Here is a 26,656-nt window from a genome sequence, read left to right as displayed (position 1 = left end):
TAACCAGTCAACCCCGCTTAAAGGAATATCATCAGTTCCAGCCAAATCTATGCAATTGAGCGGGTTATTCGATTAAAAGGATAGTGCAATATTCTATCCTAAATTTCTGCGAAATTTTATTTTTAATGGTATTTAATGCAAATTATAGTGTTTTGATTAAATAAACTTAGTTTTATGATCAATAAACAATTTTGATTAATAGTATCTGTGTTAGTATCATAAAATATAAATGTCATTTAAAGTTATATAAAAATAAATCAATATTAGTGAATAGTATAATATATAGGTACTAAAATATTATTTGATCCCTTCCGAAAAAATCTATAATTGAAGACTATTTTTATACCCGTTTAATTCGTCAATTTATCAAAATTAGATTTTCAGTTTCTATTAAGACTTTCATGAATAATTGCGTATTCCTCTCAAACGCATAGTCAGATTATTTATTTTAAATTTTTTTTTCTAACCTCGTCTTGAGAATTTCCAAATTAATGAGCTATTTTAGTTTGGAATTTTTTTTAATATATCGTTTCCCAGATTCATTGCCCCCCTCGATTAAGTCAAATCCATCCTTTTCTCGCTGAACTTGCAATCATTCTCAGAGTTATTCTGGATTAAGCAATAATTATTCTTACTTAAGAGAAAGACACACTGTATACTGATTTGTTACGTTTTTGAAATTTTTTCTTATGAAAGCTAATAGCGCACCAGGAGGGGACCACAAATCTTGACTACAAAACAAATCACTCTGTACCTTTTTAAAATTCTAAATGATGTGTAAGTAAGTACAATTTGTCTAAAGTAAGAACTCCCCTATTCGTCTGGACCTGTGGGGGTGACTATGGTAACAAGGTATAACTATTTCAAATAGGGGTGTGGGTCACTATTTAGGATATATTTTGTCTCGGGTGGGGGAGAGAAAGGGAATCATTTTTCTTCATATTGCCCTAAAGCAGTGTTTCCCAAAGTGTGGTTCCCAGAACCTTTCTGGTGCAAAGGCAGTTCCCTAACCCCTACACAGGCCGGTCGGCTAGCTACCTTCCCTGGAATACGCTATTCTTGTATCCATAGCAGCAGACGGCCTCAGACCATGTGGCGGGGGGAGTTCTTAGCTTAGACAAACTATAAATACTCTGTTAAATTCTGCATCCATTTATAATTACATTCATGTTTTTAAAATATAGGAAAAAACAAGTGAGTGCGAGTGAAAAGGACACATAGCCTCTAACATAATTGGATATAAATAGGAGAACAGATTTTAAATTATCTTAAGTTAAAGCTAGACGCCCGGTGGCTGAGTGGTAGTGCTTTGCGCTCCCGTGCCACCGGTCCTGGGTTCGATCCTCAGGCCGGGCAAGGTTGACTCAGCCTTTCATCCCTTAAGTGGGTAGATAAATGAGTACCAAGCATGCTTGGGAACTAAACACTTGGGGTTCCGCGTTCGGCTGACCACCTAACTGGAACATCTGCTCCTGTACCCCAGAGCCCAATGTCAAGAAAACTGAGATGGGCCCAGTAGGCCTTGGCCCCCTAGGGGCTGTCGCGCCACTGAGTTTAGTTTAAGTTAAAGCTACATTTTTTTCCTTCGGCGTAATTTAGTTAAGCTAAGATTATAAGAAGTAAAATTATGACAGCGGCAGTACCTATAGAGTGGGGGGAGTCTCTCCCCCTCCCTATATATATGTGTGTGTGTGTAACATAAAGCGCTTCAACTAATCTTTTTATGTTATTCCTTTGTCGAAGTCTTTTTCTTAATTTACTATTCTAAACTAAACGCTCTTGCACTTTATTCACATCCTGTCTTGTTGTCGAGTACTTTTGGTTACTCGAGTAACAGTTTTGATTTTTCCCCTTATTTGAACTGAGAGAAAGACTTTTTCACTCGCCTTATTTAAAATATAGATTTTGTTTTATAACCGTCGTTGAACAGCCAACCCAATTTTAGGTTTACGACTCCTAATGTTCAACTCTGTAACCTTGTAATTTTGAACAAATTCAGAAGACAAGGAAATTTTTGTTTCAGTACCCTCAGAGGTATTGATTTGTTATAGGAACATGGAGGACTTTGCAACTCGATAGATTTAACTTGCATCAGTCACCATTTACTACACGGGCAGTCTTCGGCCGGCTGTGGATGAACCCACGAACTCTTGGGCATGGGTTCAGTGCCCTACTATCCAGGCCTATAATAGATAGATTTTATTTTAGTTTATATCCGTCGTAGAACAGCTGATCCAATTTTTGGGTTTACGACCACTAATGTTCAACTCCGTAGTTTTGTAATTTTATAATTAAAAACTGGAAAGTTCCGCCCCTTGTTTACGTTGCTGATCAACCCTCATGGTTGCTTCTCATTAATCATTGCGGATTAAGAGAAAAAAACCGTTTATTTCCATAAATTACGATCGAATTGCTATTTACATTTTGAAGATGACTAAATTTAGACAAAACAATAAAATTGGTACCAATCAAAAAAATTGGAACATCCTGTAGAGTTAATACTCAGTGAAGATGGAACCAAGGGAAAGAGTATTCGCCTCCGAATGAGGTGAACCAGATTCGAATCCCAATAATGGCTGGTCGATACGAATTCCGCACCCGGCTTGCACCTACTACAGTGCTGACGCAAAATATCCTCCACGGTAGACGGATTATAGGATTTCGTGGTTTTTTTCTTCGTGTAACGCAAACGCGGGTTAGTTTCAATAAAAAAAATTTCCCAACACTTGATCCAAGAGTTCCCTTGTCGTCTGGATTGGGTACAAAATTACAAGGCGACGTTGTTGAACATTGGTAACAGTAAACCCAAAATTGGGTCGGCTGTTGAACGACGATTATGAAATAAAATAAAAACCACGCGCTCCAATCACAATATTTTTCAGTAATATCCCGATTTTTTTTTTTTTTTTTTTTTTTTGAGAGTCAGATTTAAAGCTCTTAAATATTATTACTTAAACTGCATAACATATTTGAGTTTGGATGGAGTTGGATGACTGCATTCAAATCATCCTATTACAATCATTGTTGTCGAAACTGGTTGTCGTAATAATTTCATTTAAAAACAATAAAAGGTTTCAACTTAAACAGGGCATTTCATAAAGTTCAACCTTAATGTATATTTTTAAAATCCTAGATGAAATTTAAGTAAAAAAACGAGTACACACATTAAGGGTCATAAATTAATATTTAGGCAAGGAAAAAAAAAATCAAAATTTAATGAATCACGACTGATGAAGGTGGGATTGACTAAAAACTTGTGATAACTAGAGTAAACAAAACTTAGAAGGCGATTAAAACTTAACACGTTCGTGTGTCATCGGCCATTCAAACTGGTTTTCTATTTTTCATACCGCCTATTTACCAATTAATTTAACTGATACGATGAAGTTGTCATTTTTTCTCCTCTATGAAATATCAATTTGCAGCTTTAACAACGTGTTAGATGTAATTACAGAACACCCTGTATGATATACAGTATTTTACGTGATTATTAATTAGGTAATTTTCACAATCAAATTTAAATTTTAATAAGATAAATAGCTTTTCTAATACCTAAAATTTAAAAATATCATTTTTTAACTTCTTGTAATTACTACGTCTCTTCAAAATTATGTTGAAAAATTATGATGTTAAGAATGATATAAAATGTTTCATACCTTTTAAAATACACTTCTTTTTATAATCATTAATGAATAAAATACAAATAATATTTAATTCTTAAAGATTAACATTCAACATTAGTTTTGGACAAATAAATTTTACTGTAATGTGAAAATATTTTTAAATTCTTGAATTTAACTTCATAGATACGACGGAAATGCGAATTGTCATAGCATTTGTGCTCATATTTTCGACCGCTCTTTAGAATGAGCTATTGTAAAAAGTTGCATAGATTTTACGAAAAAAAAGAACTACTTAGTGTTCAAACGATATTGAGGAGCATTAAAATGTCGAAGGCACTCTGGAAAAAAAAAAGTAAATAAATAAAATTCTGCTGCTTTTATCCTTGTGTTTCATACTAGGTTTATCAGGCATGTTGCAAATATTGATGAGCTTTCTTTAATATCATTGATGTTTGGAACAGTGTAGTCGATTCTGGTAATGCTGTCATTAAACTATAACTGAAATTTCATCTAGAAAGAGTCAGTCCAGTTTGAGCTTTATCCTAAGCACACTTCTCTTCAAATACAATTAATTCATATATAAAACGTAGCAAATCAAAATTGAAACATTATTTATTGATTTCCAGTTAACCTCACTATTTTCCTTAGCAATAAGCAATGAAAACTCACCACTCATGCTCTAAGGAAAATCTTTTTCAATGGTGCATTAGAGTTCAAACAGCGATTTTACAAATAAACAATTAAAAATAAATAATAAAAAGTATTGTTAAATTAATGGGGTATGCCTTTTTATTCTATGCATGAATCATGGGGATAAGTATAGGCTTACTGTTTGCGGGTTGCAGCCCAAGGATAGTCAAAGGGTCATCTAAGAAATGACAAAAATAAATAAAATAAAAAAAGCTATATTCAATAATTTTTTTGAAAAAAAATGTCAAAATTCCAAAACTGCTAAACAGTATGAGAAAGAGCCTTAGTGCAGATTATACATAAAATGCCAATTCTATACATGCAAATAAAATAAAAATTATATATATATATTTTTTTTTCATGAGTAAAAAATTAACTAAATATTTAACAAATCTCATTTTCTATATTAAATTTATGAAAATTTATTTTAGCCATGATAAAAAAATGAAAAAAAAAAATTATATATGTGTAACATGCTATGAAAAAATGAAACTTTACTTTACTTGTAGCTTTTTTTTAAGACTATGTACAAAAGCAGCTTCTTTTTTATATTAGGTTTTATTTCATACCAAACTTTGAGTACATTAACATTGATACAAATGGTAAATAAATTAAGAATTTAATATACTTTTTATGACCATTTAAACTGTAGTTGATTTAGACTAAGAAGAAATAATACACTTCTCCATTTGATTACAAAACAAGAAATTATTATTTTAGGCTATAAAGTAGCAGTAACCATGTAAGCATAAACAAATACTGTTAATTCAAATAATAAAAAACAATTTAATTCTATTTACTTAAGCTGATTTGAAATGAGATCCACAATCCCTTAAGATGTTCTTTGGTCTCTTTATGTTTCTAAACAAAGCATAAAAAATAAATGCCCTTTTAACATAAAACGATAGTTGTACTGTAAAAAAAATTTCTTCCTTCATGTTTCAGCATTCATACATAACTTTTTCAGAAAAAAAAATCTATCTATATATATATATATATGCTAGCAACATTTAGACCAATTTAAATTAGATATTCATTCAACACAAAACAATCCTATAAAAAATTTTAAAAAAAACTTAGATGAAATAAAAATTAGAGTAAATTATTTACACTTTTTAATATTGTGTTCAATAAACAAATTTTGTGTATTATAAAATCATATTATGATTGTGAGAAATAGAGACACTTTTTTGAAAAGCCATACAATCTCCGGTACACAAAAAAATATATGAAAACAGACACGAAAGCCACACATCAATTAAAACGAAAATGTATTAAAATTCATCTGAAAGTAAGATCCAGTCAGTGGTGTTACATCCTTTAGAACTGCTCTTAGAAGATATTAGAGGGTATGTTGTAATTTTGCAGTACAGCCAATGGTGGATACGATGTATTTTAGATGTAAATATAAACTACGAAGAAGTTAAGATACGTTTTCTACAGCCTCATGGACCCTCACTGTCATACTCGTACCCACAGAAGCCTTTGATATTGAAAGTAAATAAATCACAGATCATTTAGAAGGTTGAAGTACTAACAACAACAGGTTAAGATTTTTTCATACCGTCTAATGAGATAAAAATAATTAACAAAAAAATAGCACTACATCATTCCTAACTATTTCATAAAATTTTATAATGCTTATATGTTTAAAAAATTACTAATTCTGTTCATAACATATTGTAACAGAGTTAATAATCATAATTTTAAAATATATTTTCAATGAAATAAATGTTATTCATATCTTGTAACTATTTCACATATTTTTTGCATATTAAAAGGTAAACCATTTTTTAATAAGAAAAATATACACTTTAGGCTTTTTACTCAGTTTTTCATGTATATTGTATGAAATGTCTTAAAGGGGAAAAAAGTTGTACAGCATACCACTTTCAATTAATAAAAATTTTGGTTTGCAATAATTAATGTTTTTTTTTTTTTTTTAAATTTCAATTTCTATGCTACAAATCTGAAAGGTGTAGAAGAATGTTGTAGTTAAAAAAAAATATTTCTTTCATAATTCTTTGAGACCACATATCACAGGTCAAATCAGGTTGCTTTGAAAGTTGACCTAGCCTCAGAAAGTCATATAAGGTATCAAATGAAAGGTTTATTGCAATGGTGTTTCAAATCTTTTTTTAAACACCATTTACTTTCCTCTAAAGTAAAAAAAAAGTAACTTATAAAATAAAAGTTCTTAAAGTAACTTTTTTTAAGTGAAAAAAAAATACAGTTATTTATATGTATGCAAGTTAGTGGTTTTTTCAGTGAAAATTTCATTTTTTCAAGTGTTTATAACTTGGACAAATTTCAAATTAAAAATTGTTCGAATTGTTTACTTTATCATGTGTGCATGTTCCACCAAATTTCATTAAAATAGTAGGGAGGTCAGTTCAAAAGTGATTGATATATTGTTCAATGACTCATTATGAAATTTTTCCTTTACTAATATTTCTTTCTACTTATTATATAAATATAATTCAAATTTTAAAGGATCTTTATGATTGATAGTTTCTAAATCAAAAAATAAAAAATTTTACTCTTATATGCTTCAAATATAGATTTTTATATATTTATTATTTGATTGTTACAAAATTGTTTTTCTAATAAAGCAGTGGTAAGTTTAAAAAAAGCAACATTTTTATACTAGCCACTTGATGCACATTTGACCTAACTCTTAATACACAGCAGTAAATAATATGTAATCAAAAATCTAATATATCATCATAAAAGTAAGTAGTCAACTATTCGAAAATAAATTTCATGTAACATAAATTTTTTTCATTTCCAATATTATTGTTATTTCCACAGAATTTTTATCATTTCAATATTATTGCTTATCATGATGTGCTTAGATTCACAAATATATTATTACTTTTCATTACTTCCAAATAAATATATAATAATTGATAACCACATAAAATTTTTCTCTTGCCATAGTTTTATTAACTAGCGATAATTTTATTTTATTAAAACTGTGGGTTACAAATTCATTTATAAAATGTTAGAAGTAGAAACACTTTTAATGACGAATAAACATAATATATAAACACTTAAACATCAATTTGAACTTTACTCCAGAATTATTTTTTGTGTTACAATTATAATGCTTAATAATTAAGTACAAATGTTAGGAAATATGCATAGGATGATTAGACATTACATGGCATAATTATTCTTTTAATTTAGATCCGAATTTTCTTTTCCTTACAACAGAACGTAAGAAAATTATATAAATATTGCAGCTAAGCTTTTATAAGAGAATACTTAATTTAAAAGTATTTAAGAGCACCCGTTAACATACTCTTAATATCAAAATGACATACTTTTATTTAAAAACAAATAATAAACATAGCAAAGAAAACATTCATTTTTATTGTTACATTTATAAATATCTAAAAATTCGAAAACATTTTCGCCTAATTTCTTTTTTAAACACAAATCTCCTCTTTTCCAGTGTCTGTTTACGAAATAAATGTAAACACAATCCATCAATGAATCAATTGTTTTATCACACCAAATACGAGATTACGCGAGAACACAGACAGGCGTGCACAAAATTATTGAAATTTTTATTTTAATTCACAATAAACGCGATAACTTCCCAAATTCTTGCAACCATGAGTGATAGTCAACAGCCAATCACAATGCGAAAAGTCCATTGATCCGACGTTATCATTTCCTTGTTGCCATTCTGTAGTAGAAACTATGGTTTAAAATTAGTTACCAATTCCTTAAAAGATAGTTGTTGTTGTTGTTACAAAGAGACCCAAAAGACCTTAAAAGATAGAGACCCAATAGTTCTACGATCACGTGTTCCGCCTTTCATAAAAATCGCGTACCTATGACGTCATATAAAAGATCGATCATTTTCAAATCAATGGGAGCTGTAAGCTGCGCACATTTGAGCTGAGTAATAATCTTAAAGCTTATGGATACACCAACAGATAGCGTTTTCCCCAAAACTAGCACATGCTTAAGCTCAACAATTTTGACTTTGTTTTCTGCCAAATGCTATGTTTTTTTGAAAATAATTTGTTTTAAGAATATAACCATTTTCTAGTTAATATTGTTTAGAATATTCATAACGTAAATATTTCAAGTCATGGGGAAATGTAAATTTTTAAAACAATGGCTTGGTATGAAGGATTCTAATGGACACATTGTGTCTGATTGGGGCATCCAGCGTGAAAATAATTTGATTTGTGTGGTGTGTAACATGATGCCTGTAAATATTGATAAAGGTTTTTATGCTATAAAAAGCCATTCTGAATCGGAAAAACATAAGTCAAATTTTGCAACGAAAAAAAACTCCAACCAGCTTTCATTATCTGGTCATACTTCATCATTAAGTATGCTGAGCATTAAGGATCAAGCTTATAAAGCTGAAATAATTTGGTGCCTGAAAATGATCTCTTCTAATTTCCCACTTTCTACCTGCAAAGACATAGATAAAGTGTTTAATTGTATGTTTCCTTCCTCAACTATGGAACACTTTTCACTTAATCCAACTAAAGCAACATACCTTATCACTGATGCGTTAGCTCCCTATTTCAGAAATGAATTTTTGAATGAAATTAAAAATTCCTTTTATACTTTACAATTTGACGAAACTACAAACAATGCTAATTTTAAGGAGCTTTATACCAGAGTTCGTTTTTGGTCTGAAAAAAGTAAAAAAGTTTTCTCACATCACTTGGAGACATTTTTTTTAGGCCATGCAAAAGCAGAAAATGTAATGAAACATCTAAAATCTGCCATAGATAATGCAGGTTTGAATATTTCAAACTTGTTAATGCTTTCCAGTGATGGACCAAATGTAAACAAAGCAATATTTAATCTAATGAATGAAGAAATAAAATCAACTAGAGGAGTTGGGTTGCTACAAATGGGATTTTGCAATATACATATGTTGCATAATGCATTTATAAAAGGTTTAAATGTTTTTGGGTGTAACACTTCAGATTTAGCAATTGTATTATTCCATTATTTTGATGGATGGCCTGCCAGAAAGGAAGATTTTCGAACTGTTTTGGTAGAAAAAAAGCTGCAAGACCTTTGTTTTATCAAACATTCCACTTCGAGATGGCTAACTTTGGAGCCAGCCGTCATGAGAATATTGGAACTTTGGGATGGAATTGTCCACTATTTTTTGAAGTTTATACCTCTCAGAGAACGAAAGTTAGATTCTGCAAGCTATAAAAAAATTGTTTCTCTTCTAAAACTGCCACTTATTAAAGCAGAGTTAAATTTTGTCTGTGCTAAGTTCTGCAATTCTGACCAAATATACTAGATTTTTCCAAAATGAAGGACCTTTAGTGCAAGAACTTTATGATTGCATAAAAGAACTGCTGCTTAAAATTGGTGGCAGAGTTTGCAAACCAGAAACTTTGACATATCTTAAAAAAAGCACATGTGTATTAGGTGATATATTTGATCAAGACAGTTTGTTGCCTTCAAAGGATATTGTGTTAGAAAAAAACATTCTTGGCTGTCTTATTCAGTGCAGTGATGTAGAGAAAAGAAATTTTATGCTGAATGTTCAAAAACATTTTGTTACAATTGGGTGTTATATTTTGAAAAAAGGGCCACTTATGAATGAATTATTATCTATATTATCATGTATTAAACGTGGTAATATTAAAAAAGCAAACAGTTTGAAAAAGATTCAAGAAATTGCATCCTTGCTACCATTTCCTTCAAAGATGGGAGATGTAATAGATGAATGGAAACTTCTACAGTTAGAAGTTATTGAAGAAAAACCAATTGAAAAGTTTTGGAGTGACATATTTGAAATTCAAGGCTTAAATGGTAGTGTTAAATATATGAATCTTGAAATTATTATTACAGCAGTATTGACACTTGCTCATGGAAGTGCAGATGTTGAAAGAGCTTTTTCCAAATCTGGCAGAATATTATCAGAAGAGAGAGCGTCTATGTCTTCTAGAACGCTGAATGCACATTTGACTGTAGCTGATGCTTTAAAAGCATATAATAATAAGGCTGAAATGGTTCCAATCTCAGAAAAGTTGTTATGTTCAGCACGTGTTGCTTACAAAAGCTATAATCTTTATCTAGAATTAGAGAAAAAAAAGAAGGAAAAAGATAGAATCGAAAAAGAAAAAAAGCTAGAAGAGCTTAAAGAAGCTGAAGAAAAAGAGAGCATGCTTAAAAGGTCTAAAATTGATATTTCCATTTTAGAAGACAAATTGAAAACTGCAAAGAAAGAAGTCAAAAAATTAAAAAAAGCCTTAATGTCCAACAATATTGCTGAAGCAAAAGTAGCGCAGGCAATGATAAATGGAGTTCTAGTCACAAAAGTAGACTGCAAAACAAAGGAAAAAACAATTAAAACGTTAGATAGGCAGTTACATAAAAGAAAAGATTCTGTGATAACAAGTTTTTTTTCAAAGAAGCCGAGACAATAACTTCATATCTTCAATAAATTTATAATCTTTCAAAGAATATTACAATATATATATGCGTGTAATTTCATCAAGTTTAATGATCATAAATTTTGTTCTTATCATATTTGTGTATTACTAAAAAAAAAAATACTTAAAAATAAAGTACGTTAATTACTTACCTGAGACATACTTTGTAGTACTTTATCTGACATACTTGCTGAAAAAATATTTTTTATAATAATTAAAAAATGATTGAGTGCATTTTATTTTTAACGTTTTAGATTAGTATAAGGATTATAAGAAATGTATATTTGTTCAATATGGATCAACTCTGCTTTTATAAATTTTGGTCCCCATTTCCACAAAAATGGTACCCATTTTTCCCAATTTTTTGCCCTAAAAGTGTTGAGAGACCTGTGGGAGTAAAAGGGATTTCCTCTCTGTTTCATGCATTGGGAAAAATTCTTTCCTCCAAGCGTAAGTTTAGTTCATTTCATGTGGGATTCACTATTTATTGTGCTAAATAACTTAGAGTTTATTTTGCTTAGGTGACCCCTCAAAGAAGTCAAATCACAATGTACTTCCTACTCATCTAAAAATTTTTGAAAAGGATCCTCTAATCCTGATGTAAACAATTTAGAAATAAATACTGCATTTATTCAAATCTAAACTGCTGTCAAGCCACACTCCAAGTTCTCAACAAGTTTTGTTCCACATAAAAAATTGTGTAATCCAGCAAACCGAAGACTCTCCATGTAGTAAATGGTAACTGGTGCACGTTTAATCTGCCGGGTCACAACATCCTGCATGTCCCCATAACATTTTATGCCTCTGGGAGTACTGGATAGGAGATTGATCGTTCTCTGGTTTAGGTCAAAATTATAATCTGTGAATGAATGAAAGATTATAGGAATGGATCCGCTTTAAATAGATGTGACGTATGGGTGTGGCAGAATTCGAATTCTTGGACATAGATGGCGCCAATGGAAACATAAACAAGAAAAATCTCACCTTGGTGCCTTAATAGACAACTGCAATAACAAAATATAATTTTTTTTTTAAATTTTTTAAATGAGGACTATTAAGAAGTGAATAATTCATTTGTTTTGCCAGCATTAAAAACTTTCAATACGTATATGAATCTTTAATTGCTCAAACTGTCAGAATTGTATTCTGAAAATGATTTGTCATCTCCCACTGTGACATCTGATTTCAAACTTGTGCTAGTATTTTTTTACACGATGTCATCTTTTGTGATATACAATGCATTTGTTATGTGAGGTTTTTGTAAAAACAATGTATTATAGTCTAATTGGATACTTTTTCCACCCAATAGATATCCATTCTGAATTTTTGACTTGTAAATTCTAAGCTTCTGTCGAATATATAGGTACTTAACTATGAAGTAGAAAGTTGATATGGTGACCGTGTAGTCTAAATGAAATTGCACTTCTGAACATGAAGTCGCTGCATCGTAAATACACAGAATTACAGCAACTCTTAAATGCAGAACTTATTTTGACAAAAATATCATTCTTCTATCTACTTTATTCTGCATTTTTAATTTCTCTTCTAAGCATCCTGTTTATTAAAATACAATTCCACAAAATATCATATGCTCAGAAAACTCTTAAATCTAAACAATCATAAAATCAAAAAGAATACAAATACCACATCTTTAATCGCCAAAATAAACTATTTATTACTTAACAAAAAGATTGACCTCAAATTATTTCTCCAATGTTGGCAGGTATGCAATGCAGACTCTGTTTAATAATTATCGCTTTAATTCATTTACTGATGTTTTCTAATCTTGTATTATATTATTTTAGGAATTGTTTGATAAGACATCTGAAGATTTTACTTTGTTTTTGAAAGATATTCCCTTTGTTGATGAAATTGAAGTTAGCTTTGAATGTGCGCTTTGGTTAAGCAAAGCTGATTACGTGAGTGCTCTATCACTTTTTTTTTAAAGCTGCTAATAGTTTAGTTAAAACTTTGAGAAATAGTTTTCTCTGGTTTATGTATCTTTTAGTCCACAAAATTATTGTCTTCTTAAAACCGAACACTCTGTTTTTATATTTACATTTGCTCAAACCCATTAGTTTTCCAAACTTTCCTCTATCAAGCGTTACTCAATTACCCTGTGGCAGAATCGTGGTGACATTGTCGCAGAACGTTACAAAGCTCTTGCAGAATGAGTTTTCTTTTGAAAAAAAAATTCCTTTTCTTTTCTACAACAATTTACATGTAATATTTGAATCCTGCATTTATATAATCACTTTTTGACTTGCTTAATTTATGCTGGTAGTATCGTAATTCGATGTGTCGGTGTGTAAATAATGTTTTGTTTGTATTTTCAGCAGATGTTGATATTGATTTTCACTTGGATTTTAAATATTCCTATATATTTCAATATGGAAAATTCGAATTGTGCATTAGAGTATTTACTTTTTAAGGCAATAATTCTATCAAATGTTTGGCAGTTATTACTATTAATTTCACCATGATTTTTAAATCTGATATTTTTCATACAATATTTATTACAACAGCCTGATCTTGAAACGAAGCATGCATTTGAGGAGTCCGATTTGCGTGATTTCGTGACTGATATTTTTTTTGCAATTATACTTCTACGGATTTTATGATTTCTAATAGTTTTTTTTTTTTTTTTTTTGTTATGATGATTATTTACAAAATGCGAAGAAGGAAATAATTCAAACCCCCCCCCCCCCCCCCAACAAAATGCGAGAATATAACCCACCCATAATATTAGAATGAATAATTATTCCATGTTCAATTAAAAATTTATATAGTTTTTTTTAAATATAGTTATCTAGTTTTTTTTTAAGCACAGCTCTTTAATTTTAAATTAGTAACGTATATGTTTGTTATTATTAAAAGTATCTTGCAGAAAGATATTAGTGCTTGAGAGTTCTGTCGCAGATTGCTCGAAAACGTTATGCCACGCTGGCTCAATTAGAAAGTAATGCAAAGTTTTCAATACCCGAAGACTCTATGATTGCGAAGTTTTTTTAATGTTGTATGTTCATTAAAAAAGCAGAAATTTTCTTTTTAAATTCTTGTTTCTTAATAAATTTGTTTCATGCAAAAGGCTTTATTGGGACATTAAAAAAAAATTCTGCGACTGAAAGTCATGAGACACTTGATTTATTTGCAATACTCCACTCTCTCGTTTTGTAATCACTTGTTTCCGTAGAATTTTTTTTTCTGTTCCGTGCAATTTAGTTAAGCAAAATCTCTTGGCAGTATAATTAGGAGTTTTTGAAGTCACATATTCATAAGTCTGAAGATATGCATTATATTTTTCTTTCTTTCTAAAAATTTTCAAATTAGTTTTAGAGCTATTAAATTAAATTTAATCTTTTATTTCTAAAGAAAACTGATCATGTAAAAATTATTATTTCTTGCAGCCTTGTACTCTTTTGTCTGAAGATAAAATGATCTTTGCCTTTTTTTAAAAAATTCAGAATATTTTAAGAACAACTTATCTTAATATTTCATTTTTTGGGGGGTCTCGATTAAAAAATTTTTTATCATAATTTTGTAGTTTAGCAACTAAGCATTAAACTAAGCAACTAAGCACCACGTTTAGCAACTAAGTACTGATTCAAATATCTTAAAAAGTCTCAAGCAATTTTCTAAGTAATTTTTGTATTTTTTAAATTCGCAAATTTCATTTCGTTGTCTCGGCTATTATTGACAGTGTCATTTTTAATAAATCTTGTTGTATCTTACAAAATGAAACTTGTGGAAAAATCCTTAGCATTTTTAGCTTTCTTTTAAAAAGTACAAAAATTGCTTGAAAATTTTTAAGATATTGAAATCAGATGTTTTTCATTAGTTGCCAAATACAATTCATTAGAAAAATATGAAAAAGATTTTTTTTTTAAATTTTCTGTATGTGCGCAATATAAACAAACTACTTTAAATACTCATATCTTGAGCTTATTGAATTATTTTAAATCAATATTTTTGTAAATAGTTTTAAATTTCTCTAAAAATTTGTTTAATTGTACTGAATATTTTTAAAGTTATAGCAAAAAAACATAAGACAAAGAAATTTGTTTTGTATAATCTCCATAAATATTTAAGCTAGGCTTATAAAATTTTATGCTGTTATTATAAACCACTACCAAAATAAGCAATAAAAGCTTCTTAATTGATTCTCTTGCATAGGTGTATAAAAATACTTTTTTTTAAAAATTTATTTTCAGTTTCTTAAAATTCTGAAAGCTTTAAACTTTGTTGCGAAGTATAAAAAATCTGATGAACTAAAAACTGCTTAAATTACTAAATAATACTCTAAGTATTTCTTGAGAAATTTTAAAAAATATTGTAAGGTAGTGTATATATATATTTCAGAGTCATGACACAATGAATGATTGTATGGTGTCTTTGGCATCTAGATGTCTGATGTTCAAGTTGTCCTCTGTTAATAATAGGAGATGGAGACCTGCACAAACCTCAGTTTTATGAAAATTTATCAAAGGTATAAATGAAGATTCTTTGCAAAATTAATATCATGTAACTTTATATTTGCTTTCATTTTTTAAATTTTCTTTCTTTTTTTTTCTTTTTATCTTACACCAGTGGCGGTAGCAAAAATCTCTGAAATATGCTTTTAGTGGTGAGACTTTATTTTAATAGTTACTTTGTACTTTTTTTAAAAAAAGGCAAAATTTGAAACCTAAATTTATTTTAAAGGTATTACCACTTAATAAAAAATATCTTAACTTCTCTGTATTTATGTGAGTGGTTGAAGGTTAATTGTAGTTTTGTAAAATGAATTTTGTTATCTTTCTTTTGGTAATAATACAGTCAATGCTTTCTTGCTGTCTAAATTATTATGTTGTGAGTTTTGAAAAATAATACAACTGAAAACATTCATTTCTCTCGAAATAGTTTTTTTCTTGGAAAAAAAATTATAGTTTTATTTTTTCTATTAATAAAACAGACAATATGTTACAGTGCCTCAATTCGAAAACGAATCAAAACAAATTCCAAAAGCTACTAATTCTTCCATGCTTTATAATTGGTATAAAATTTGTATGGGCATAAATAACATTATTTTTTATAAAGTTTCATTCTGCTCTTTTAAAATAACCTAACAGTTACTATATATCATAATTCTGCGAGGAAATATATCTAGGTTTTCATTATTAAGAATTATGATCTATATACCTTGTGAAGGATTTTTTTTTTTTGAGGAATTTTGTGTTTTGATTATATTTTATTTATTAATTTTTCCCAGTTTGAAGGACTAGATAAATCTGTCTTTACACTTTCAAGAAAATGTTTTATAAGTATTGAAAATGATATCTTCTCAAGCAGCATGCCTCTATTTTGTGTTAAGAAGGAAATTGTGCGCATCATTACAAAGGTTTGTTAGTCCAGGAGTTTTCTTGTCTTCTGGATTTGGTTCAAAATGTACAAGGAAACATAGTAAAGCATTGATGGTTGTAAACCTGAAATTGGCTTGACTGTTCAATACTGGTTATAAAATAAAATATAAAGTTGTGCTAGAGATAAATATGTTGAGATAATGCTATCTTTAATGAGAGAAGAGGATTGTACCATTCTTTTACTCAGTACTGTACAGGTCTCAGAATCGTAACTCTTAACACTAAATTTTTCAGCAACTGATTATTTGGAGATATAAAAGTGATAAAAATTATGGTTTTGAAACAAATCTAAAATAACTTTTTTTTTACTCCTTGGAACCATTTTGAAAGCAATACAGAAGAGTATAGACCGTGTAGGAGAACAAAAGAACTTAAACTGAAATGCTGTGAGAAAATATTTTTAGTGATTTAAATGCAGTTGTCAAAAAAGGTAATATGTTTTAGTTCTAATTTAGCCAAAAATTAGAACATTGATTTCAAATATTCAATAAAATTTTATATTTTTTGCAATGAAATGTAAAATTTAAGTGTCATATATTTTTTAATTTTGTATATTTGCCAAGGTATTGATTTTTTTTTCTAAATATATACCTAAATAAATTTTTCTATGCATATATAGAATTAAGTAATATGTGCATTGCAGAATTCCACTATTTGTGAACGCTAACTTGTATTGAAATCCTTGTTGTTGTACAGTTATACTGTATTGTTTTTATGCAAATTAAATAAATGCAAAGCATTTTGCTCTTTCATAAATTACGCATCTTTCTTTCTAAGAAAACAAATATTATTATCTTTATTTCAACGCGCATCCTCACTCAAGAAAAGACTTTCTGATCTTTTTCTCTAGAGTTACATTATTCATACCTGACAAGTCTCCTGTTTTTTTAACCAAAACTTCTGTATTTTACGACTATCTCCTGTTTACCTGCATATTCTCAAATTTTTCCGTATTTGTTGAAGAAATTTTTTAAAAAATTTGGCAATAAAATATTTTTTGATGGCAAAAATACTTCTTATTCCTCAATAGATAGTACTAATGCCGGTACTACAGTATAATGATTGTGAATAGTTTAAGTAAAAATATCTTCAGTGGTTGACAGATCATAGGGTAGAGTCCCCTTGCCGTGTAACCGTGGCAGTGTTTTGTGGTTTTCCTCTCCATGTAACGCAAATGCGGGTTAGTTCCATCATAAAGTCCTCCACAAAGACAAATTTCTCTCAATACTTGATCCAGGAGTTCCTTTGTCTTCTGGATATGGTTCAAAATTATAATTCTACGGAGTTGAACGTTAGTAGTCGTAAACCCAAAAAATTTAGTCGACTGTTAGACGACAATTATAAATTTAAATAGTTTGAAGTAATTATTAATAATGCTTTAAAAAAGTCTTTTTTAGATTAAGATTTATACACATATTTTTTACCTTGCTAAATGTAACTGCTTTCATTATATCCAATTTGAAATTTCTCTTTTTGACTTTGGTTATGCATGACGTAAAACTTTACTAGTAGCCTAAAAAATTTCGCTAGTAAAATCTCAATTATCTTATTTTTCCAATGCTGGCAGGTATGATTATTTCTAATGTAACTTGGTGATTGTTTCATTCACCAAATGTTAGCTAGTTTAGAAAGCTGCATTTTGTTCTTGATACTTAAGAACTATTTTAAATCAGCTAAATGCTTTATTGCAAACTCTTTTATGCAATCTGTTTTATGCAATGTATTCCTTCATTTAAAAACTCTGATTGGTTATTACTTTTGTTTTTTTGATGCTGGCTCTGTACAACTTATATACCATTATATATCATCAGAATTTACAGAGTTAATCTGAAGCGCAATCTTCATATTCTTTTATTCAAGAATTCCATTTCTTCATATTCCAAAAATTAGGCATAGTCTGACATATATCAAGCGAAAATTGTACATCAATTAAAAAATGTAGCACTAAGTCATATTTTATGTAAATTTCTGAAAATATGTAAATAAATAAATAAAAAATTCTTAATTTTTTAAAATTTTATTTAATTTGATATCTTTAAAAGAATTAACAAAAAGTAATTTAAATTTTCAACATAGTTTTCTGTCTGCTGATTTTAATATTAAAAAAAAAATCTGTGTTTGCTTTAAGAAAATCTTCAGATATGCTTAGAAAATAACTCTTACTCTTACCGCAAATAATTTCATCACTCCCTCCAAATATATTACTCTTTTTACTCTTTTTTAATTTTGTAACATAAATTTGAAGCAGCATTAAAGTGCAAGGTATATTGAATTATCAGAAAATTTTTTTTTGACTTTTTTATAGTTTGTAGTATTCTGTCTATTCAGTTTTTTAAATTTAATGAGATGCAAACATATGTTTAAGGATGTTTTTTTTTTTAATTGAAAATTATTCTATATCTTTTTAAAAGGTAGGGAAAACTCATTTCCGTATCTTTCGATCTTTATTTTCACCATTATTGATACCCATTTTCATCATTATTGATTTCTTACTTTTATTCTTGTAAAATTTTAAATTTTTAACTATTTGTTTTGAAGTGGAAGAGAGTGAGTATCACAAGGAAACAATGCAAACAAGTCGGATGTCAAGATATTGCTTGATGAAGAGATTGTTACAGAAGAATACGACTTTTGAACACAGATTGTTTATTGTGAAATATTTCTATAATGAGGATATTTATTAAATTTTTGATTTCTTTTTAACTTGAATTAAAGTCACTTTATATTAATGACTAAGTGTCAATTTAATTGCAAACGAGAGATAATTTTTTTTAGCATTTAATCTAATTGCAGTTTGTTTATATGAGTGTTATGCAGTGCTCATTTTAATTAATCCTTTTAAGTAAAGAAATACAGTATTTTTATTGTAAAAAAAGGAATACAAAAGTAATGATTTGTGTCTGGATTTTAAAAAAAGAGGATTTTATACCGTGGAGGTTGAAATTTTTGGATGTCGTAAACTGATTTTTGACAGTATCACTTGAGATTTTCTTCCAAAGCTTATAATAGTTTTGAATAATTAAAAAATAGCAGCTACTTTTTACTGTGCCTCAAAGGAAAAAAATCTCTACTGCGCACCTGGAAAGTCATAGATTTCGGTAATGAACAAAATTTGTCATAAAATCTTATGATTTTAACTATTTTAAAAAAGAAACATTATACGTCATGGATTTAGGTCGCCGAAAAATTTAATTTTTAAAATAGAATTTTCCCAATTTCACAGTGTTCCAATAAAACGAATATCTAAATTTGTAACAAAATCCCCACTCACAGTCATATTTTATTAAAATATAAAATGTTTTTTGCCCGTTCTTTAAAAAGTATCGTGTTCTTTCAAAAAATGAAGGAAAGAACGTCATTTCTAGAGTGAATTAATTAACTTTTAAACTTATGTGATTTCAGAATTTTTTTTTTATTTATTTTTTTTATTTTATCAATTTAAAATTCTAGTTTAAGCTTTTTAGATAACACTTTTAAGAAGAAATAAAACAACTTTAAATAACAACATATATCTGACTGTATTTAGTTATTTGCTTTTGTATTTTTTTCCAGCTATTTCATTGCTGCAACTCTTTCTTTACTCTGTTTTTTAAGTTTAAAATCTATTAATATAAAAATGCAGAGTATAACAGTTTTAGTTATACCTATCATTTCAATTAATGTTATTACAATGCTTTTTCAAATTTATGGTTATGTTTTTGTCGGCGAAAATTGTAACTTCAATTGTAAATAAAGAAAAATTCTTGGAAAGTCATGGATTTGAAAATCTAAAATGTAGCAGATACCCTGTATTTAAAAAAAAAATTCTGTCTGTTATACCTTTTGCCTTTGTTTTAACTATAGAGAGTCCCGGTGGCTCAGTGGTAAAGTTGCACTCTTATTCTTAGGTCCAGAGTTCTTGCTTCGGACCAGGCAAGGTTGACACAGCCTTTCATCCATTCAGTGGGTCAATAAAATGGCAGGGAGAACACGAAAAACCTAAAATTTTCAGGGAATTTTATTTTGACTCTAATTGTCAGGGAAAGTTGTAATTTTTTACAAAATACCTGGAAAAATTCTTCAACATACCTGGTAATAGATCAGTCTTAGAATTGTCAGTAACAGTAATCAGTTATCGAGATTCGAGTTAATTTTAGCATCTAGTAGAGTCATTTTATAAAGTATGTCTATATTAAAAGGACTATATTAAAGTATGTCTAAACTGGAATTCCTTTTTTAGAGAAACTTTTCTATATTTCCATTCTCATTCTATTATATGTTTTTGCTCACATAATCTAATATTTGACATTACAAATAAAAAATTTAAAATTTTTGGATGAAAAATTGCATAGTATGATAAAATATGGTTTGGATTTCCATTGAAATTTACTTAGTATACTTGGAAAAGTCAGGGAATTTTTTTTCTTCAGAAATTGAGTAGGAGGCCTGCTGCAAAATAGGTTTCATTATGTTCAAAAAATAGAAAAAAATCACAAGATAGTATCATTTATGTTAAAAGATAAAAAGTTTTTACTCGCAATAATTAGTTTTTTTCCCCCTCTCTTAAAAAGTTTTTAACTGGTAGACCACAGTTTTTATGTAAACTTTTGAGTTAAATAATTCTGATATCTGATACAGTTATTTGTTGCAAAAATTTAACATTTTACCAAACTTGCATGTTTTATTCCTCTTCCAATGATATTGTTTTGGTCACAAAATCTAGTATTTGGCACTACAAATAAAAAGTAAAATCATTTCTGATGAAAAATTTTCACTGATTTTTTATTTTTCACTGAATTTTTCCTGAAATACCTGGATAAGTCAGGGAATTTTTTTCCTTCTGAAATTGAGTGGGAACCTTGAATGAGTACCAAACATTGGGGACACTTGTTTGATCACCCAATATTTGCTCTGGCACTCCAGAGCCTAGAGTCACAAAAACTTGTATGGGCTCAGTAGGCTTTAACCCTTCATAGGCTGCTGCATGTGTAGAATTTAAAATAAAAAACTTTTTATCGCAAGTGTTCAAATGAACTCAAATGTTTTGTACTAAATATGATTTGAAGGCATGTATCAACATTTGCTAATAGTTTAAATAATGCTTTAGTTTGGCTTTACAAGTTATCTTTTTTCATTTTTTTAATATTACTTTAAAATTGTGAAAATAACTTTTTCCTTGCTACATTCATCAAGAAAATAAGCAGAATGAATAATGAAAGAGTAAAAATAAATTAATCATGCCAAGAGATTTATTTGAAAATTAGCACCAAGCATTGTTCTTCACTGCATTATAGTTCAAGTATGAGAGCAAAGCATTCTTACAACAGCCCATTGTATGCCAAGAGGGTGATGAAGGTTAGGGCTCCGCAATCTCATGACAAACATAGACCTGTCAACTTCTCTGGCTTTTAGTCAGAGATTTTTCTTAAATATTTATAGGGGTAACAGAATTTCTGTTTCAACATTTGGATTAAAAAGATTTTGAGCAACACTTTATGTGAATAGTGACAAGGTATATATATATATATAGCATAATAAATAAATACAAAAAGAAGAAAAACAATAAGTTTTATTTGATGCGCTTAAGCTGCAAGTAAATAGAACTCATAAAATAAGTTCAAAATCTGGAGAAAACATGAAAAAAAATTACAGAACAATGAAAAAAGGGGAAAAAAATAATAATAAAAATCTGAAGGAAAAAAATTAAGAAAAATCCGGAAATTAAAAGATATAATCTTTTCATTAGCTCACACGATTATGTCTGCAAAAAAGAGTGCTTTCTAATATTGTATAAATATAGCCAAAGCAAAATATGCCAATACAATAGTGTGAATCATACATATTTTTTTTCTCCAGATTATTATTATTATATTTTTCCCTATTTTCATTGACCTGTAATTTTTCACAGTGTATTAAAGGTAAGTAAACAACATTTTTTATTTAAAATTTTTTTTTCTTTGTCTGCAGTCAAATTTCGAGATTGTTAAAAGCGACAAAATTACTGGTTTAGAGTCTGATGATCAGCTTGCTTGATTCTTGCGTTGCTCTGATTGCAGTTAGTTTTTATCAATATATTTCCATATCAGGGAACCTATATATAGCAGGGCTCGAAAAAACTCACAAATTTTACCCGTCCCCGAGGACGGCTTGTCCAACAATGTACCCGTCGCTTCTAAATAAATAAAAATATAATTTTCTCTTATTTATTACAAACATTTATGTAAATTGCACAATGAATTAGTAGTTACTACAATTGCATTATACAGTAATAAAAGGAATACTAGGTTACTAATAGGAACCTAGTATTTCTTTTATAAAATAATTTATTTCTTTTATGAAATAATTTAAATGACAAATGTCAAGTTATCTGGAATGTCAATGTATCCTAGGGTACTGCGTTGTTTAAATGAATCAAATATGACGTCTGCCAGTTCCGCAATCAAGCTAATGATTTACAGAGGTTTCTGCACAAAAATCTGAAAGGGGTTTTCCATTTAGGTAGATGTTCATAATTGCGTTTAACGCTTCTTGTTTAAGACCAGTACGTAATGCTTATTTTTTGTAAGTTCATTGCTGAAAAGTCCTTTTCAACCGCTGCAGTACGGGAGACAGAGAAAACATCAATTCCACCATGCTCAGTATGTTGCTGTATTTCTAGATTAGAGGGTCATTTTAGAAGTGAGGCGCTAGACTCTTGTAAGATAACAAAAATTGAAAATGTATCACCACTCATTGAAATGTATAACGGGAAACTGGCCGTCCGCGCGGACGTCGGATTCGAGAAATTCTTTGACCGCCGAGGACGGGTGGTTTTTCGAGCCCTGATATATAGTTCAAGTTTTTGTCAGAGAGATCTCACTTAGACAGATCTCCGTTAACTGGATACCAAAGTTAATTTTTTTTAAATTTACTGACGTTTTTATTCAAGAATTGAAAACTGGAAAATTTTAAAATTGATCTAGAAGACTATTTAAAATGTAAATTAATTTTATCTTATTTTTTTTTGTTGAAAATTTCACATGATTCTTTGCTTAATCTTCATAAATAAAATGAATGATTGATACAGTATTTTAATCAATTAAAAAAAAGAAAACTAATTACAAACGGTGATTATGATGCAAATATTGAACACTCGAATGTTTTTATTTTATTATTATTATTATAAAAGATTCACAGTTAAAAGGTTTCTTGGAATGCAGAATATTTTGAAGCAAAATCATAAGAGTCTGAAAAAGAAAAATGAAAACCCCAATTACATTTGAAAATTTGTTGTTTTCAAAAAGAGTGGTGTTTGCCAATGTAATTGCCTTCTGTCATTTCCGATATTACGAGACTCCTTTACGCCAGTTTCACAGAATGTCTAAAATCAAAATACAAAATCACTATTTTAAAAGCCAAACTGAGTGCAAAGAAAAAAGACACACGATTGTTCAGTTTATCATTCAGTGAATGATTTTTTTAATCGCCTTATATGAGACACGTTTTATGTAATCATAAATAAAGCTAAACATGGATAAGGACAAAATAATGCTAATCTTCTATATATTAAAAAACTTTTTGCCATTAATTTTCTTTTTTAGATACCTTCACGTTATTCATTCAAGCCTAGCCTAAAGTATTTATTTTAAATAAAAAATCTGGTGAACAAAGGAATTTATTGTCAGACTATTTTAGAATGAGATAATGCTTTCATATTAAATGATCAGGGGAGCCGAATAGTTTTTGATGCTGCAGTTCCGCATGAGCTAAACTCTGCTAAGGCCTTAGCATTTTTACTATTTATTTATGCGCGCTTTCAAGTTTTAGATTTTAATTTAAAATTTATTTTATAAAATGGACCGTGATATTTATGGAATTTTAGATAGTATTAGGATTTGTATGTCATATTTATAAACATCAGAAGAAAAACTAATGTTGCATAATCCAATCGAAAATTAAATATTTCGACCCGACACAAATTATCTGTATTTAAATAAAATATGCATTAAAAACGCGAGAATCTTTCTTTTTTAATGTTAAGCCTGAAAAATTTAAAAGACTGATAATAGGTTAATATTAAAAAAAAGAAAAAAACTAAGAGTGACGTGGGGAGCTATATGAGAGCTCCGGATTGATTGCTTCGGTTCTGGGTCTGTGTAAATGTATTTTTTGTAAGTATGAATATTACTGCATTTCACCTTACCGTGTATATGAGAAGTGCCAGGCAGTAGAAACTCCTGATGTGCTGAAGGAATGAAGTAAATAGTGTGGTGTCAACGCTGGGATTCGAACCCCTAATTAGTTGGTCAAGAAATTGACAGCTCGGAGCTAAAGTATATACCCAGCTTCAAGAAGCTGAGTGGCTTTATAAGGCGTTCACCAATATCACTTACCTAGAGACGTGATGGCTCAAGGGATAGAGCGTTCACCTTCCAATGGGGTGAACCGGGTTCGAATCCCAGCGATGACTGGTCAATACAAATTCCGCATCCGACTTGCACCGACCACAGTGCTGATGAAAAATATCCTCAGTGATAGACAGATCACTGGTTAGAGTCGTGGGTGGTTTTCCTCTCCAAACTGAGAATATGGCAGTAAGGAATAATCCAGGAAGAATAATTTTACTCCAGGTGGTAAAATGACTCAGGGGTTCTCTCTTTCTTCACAATAAATAAATCCCCGCACACCTTCCAATCCTCTTTTTTAAATGAGAAATTTATTTATTTATGATCTTTTTATTTAGTTTTCTTTATAAAATGTAAAAAAAAAAAATTTTTTTTTAATTTTTTTAAAACAAAGCATAGAGGAATGATACTTATGTAATAAAGTGATAGAGAGAACTTATTTCACTTTTCAGTATCACAAATAATTTATTTTAAATAAGGAAATTAAATAACGTTAAAAATAAAAATATACTTTTTTATTACATTTCCTACCCTTCCCGGCAGTGCCAACTTAAGGTGAAACGTAGTATAGGGCAATTCCACGAAATTGTCAACTTTTAAGTGAGAATTTTTTTTTATGAATTGCATATTTCAATTTTAAAAATATGTTCAAAAATAGCCAAAGTCTACATATTACTGTTTAATTTTTGATAATTTTAAGTTTTTTGAATCTGGCAGCATTCTAAAGTAATCACATGGCTGACAAGTGAATTCTTCACATTTGTGCTCAAATTGTTTTCTTGAAAAATACTTATAAAATAAAAGAAATGTATCTTTCTTTTGCAATATTTTGATAAAAATATGTATATAGTACAAAATTTAAACATTTAAAACATAGCCTTTAAGTCATTTTAAGTTTAATATATTAAATAAAAGTAACTTTTTTTTGTGTCATTCCGTCACATGTTTTAGTATATTTTTTTAAATAGCAACTGCGTTTTTGAATGAAAATGTGTATATTTTGGAATATAAAGCAGATGTGGCATAAGAATCAATGAGAAATTGTAAAATTCTATGCATTTGATTATTAACTTCCAATAATTAGCGTGACGGAATGACACATCTTCGGCGATGGAATGACAAAACGAGTCCTTGAGAAGCTTAGTCAAAAACTAGGGAATTATTTTTTTTTCAATTAACCTAATGGCTAAAACAGCTGTTGAAAGACAGATAAATGTTGAAAAAGACCAAGATCCCCATGATATGATGAAGGAAAAAAACAGAGAAAGAAAGGCAGAGAAGAAAGCTTCCGCGACAAAAGTTGGACTTAAAAAACTCAGAAGTGCAAACGCTGTTGTGCAGAGATTGTGTAAACAAAGAAAAAATCAAATTCTACCAATCTCTTCACATACAAATAATTTAAATTCCCTATACAAATTCCTGCAGAGTCTTGGTAAAGCCATAAAAAAAATTGTACACTCACCATAAAAAAAATTGTACACTCACTTCCAAAATCACCAATAGAGGTAAAAAAATTAATTCAGTCTTTATGTGAGAAGTATTTAACATCGAACTCAAAAGAAACTAAGTGAGAAAAGTAATGTTGATGAGCTGTTTAATTTGGTTAAAAAAATTTTACTGTCAAGATGATGTTAGTTACAAGCCCCCAAGTATGAAGGATTCAGTCATAATACAAACTCTGACAGAGTAACGAAGAGTGCAGATGCAATATGGCCTTTAAAGAGGCTTTTCATAAAGAAGCATATAAAGTGTGTCTTATCTCATTTTTGTTCTTATTTTTGTTAAGTGTATTTCATTAATACCTCTCAGCACCTATAAATACCATGTAATTGTGATGCTGTTCTAAAAGGCCAAACAAGATGTTGGCTGCTGTAAAACGGCACATAATATGTAAAAGAATTTTATGATTTCATAAAGTCGAAGCAACAAATCGTTGAAGTTTTGTTTTTGTCCAGCTATTCTATTTAAGAGAGGGCAAAAGAGAATGACTTCAGCTAGACACTTGCTACATTAGCATTGCCAGGAACAAGAGACCTGCACTAGATGCTCATGTAGTTGAGAAGCGAATCATCAAAATTGGAATGCTTTCTAATTTTAACCAAAACCAAGTGTATGATTTGAAAAGCCACTGTTTTGAAGAGGAAATG

At 29.3% G+C, this 26,656-nt stretch overlaps 1 protein-coding gene across 23 annotated transcripts; it reads left to right on the top strand.

The window, feature by feature from the left end:
• Positions 1-8,106: 8,106 nt before the first annotated feature.
• On the top strand, positions 8,107-18,875 carry LOC147806911 (uncharacterized). Of its 23 annotated transcripts, none has more exons than XM_087168539.1 (5): positions 8,107-11,197; positions 12,553-12,666; positions 15,151-15,233; positions 15,335-15,371; positions 15,996-18,875. In XM_087168539.1, exon 1 carries the CDS (start codon positions 8,419-8,421, stop codon positions 9,604-9,606), a length of 1,188 nt encoding a protein of 395 aa, XP_087024665.1. In that variant the 5' UTR covers positions 8,107-8,418; the 3' UTR covers positions 9,607-11,197; positions 12,553-12,666; positions 15,151-15,233; positions 15,335-15,371; positions 15,996-18,875. The 23 variants fall into 23 exon arrangements, with proteins under 23 accessions (XP_087024665.1, XP_087024660.1, XP_087024663.1 ...); XM_087168534.1 differs by having other exon boundaries at positions 15,107-15,233; positions 18,685-18,875; XM_087168537.1 differs by having other exon boundaries at positions 15,089-15,233; positions 18,685-18,875.
• The last annotated feature ends 7,781 nt before the right edge of the window (positions 18,876-26,656 follow it).

The sequence above is a fragment of the Parasteatoda tepidariorum genome, chromosome 7 (assembly GCF_982258835.1).
Source record: "Parasteatoda tepidariorum strain Cologne lab strain chromosome 7, Ptep-v5.0, whole genome shotgun sequence".
NCBI lineage: Eukaryota > Metazoa > Arthropoda > Arachnida > Araneae > Theridiidae > Parasteatoda > Parasteatoda tepidariorum.
This window is presented reverse-complemented; position numbering and strand designations above follow the sequence as displayed.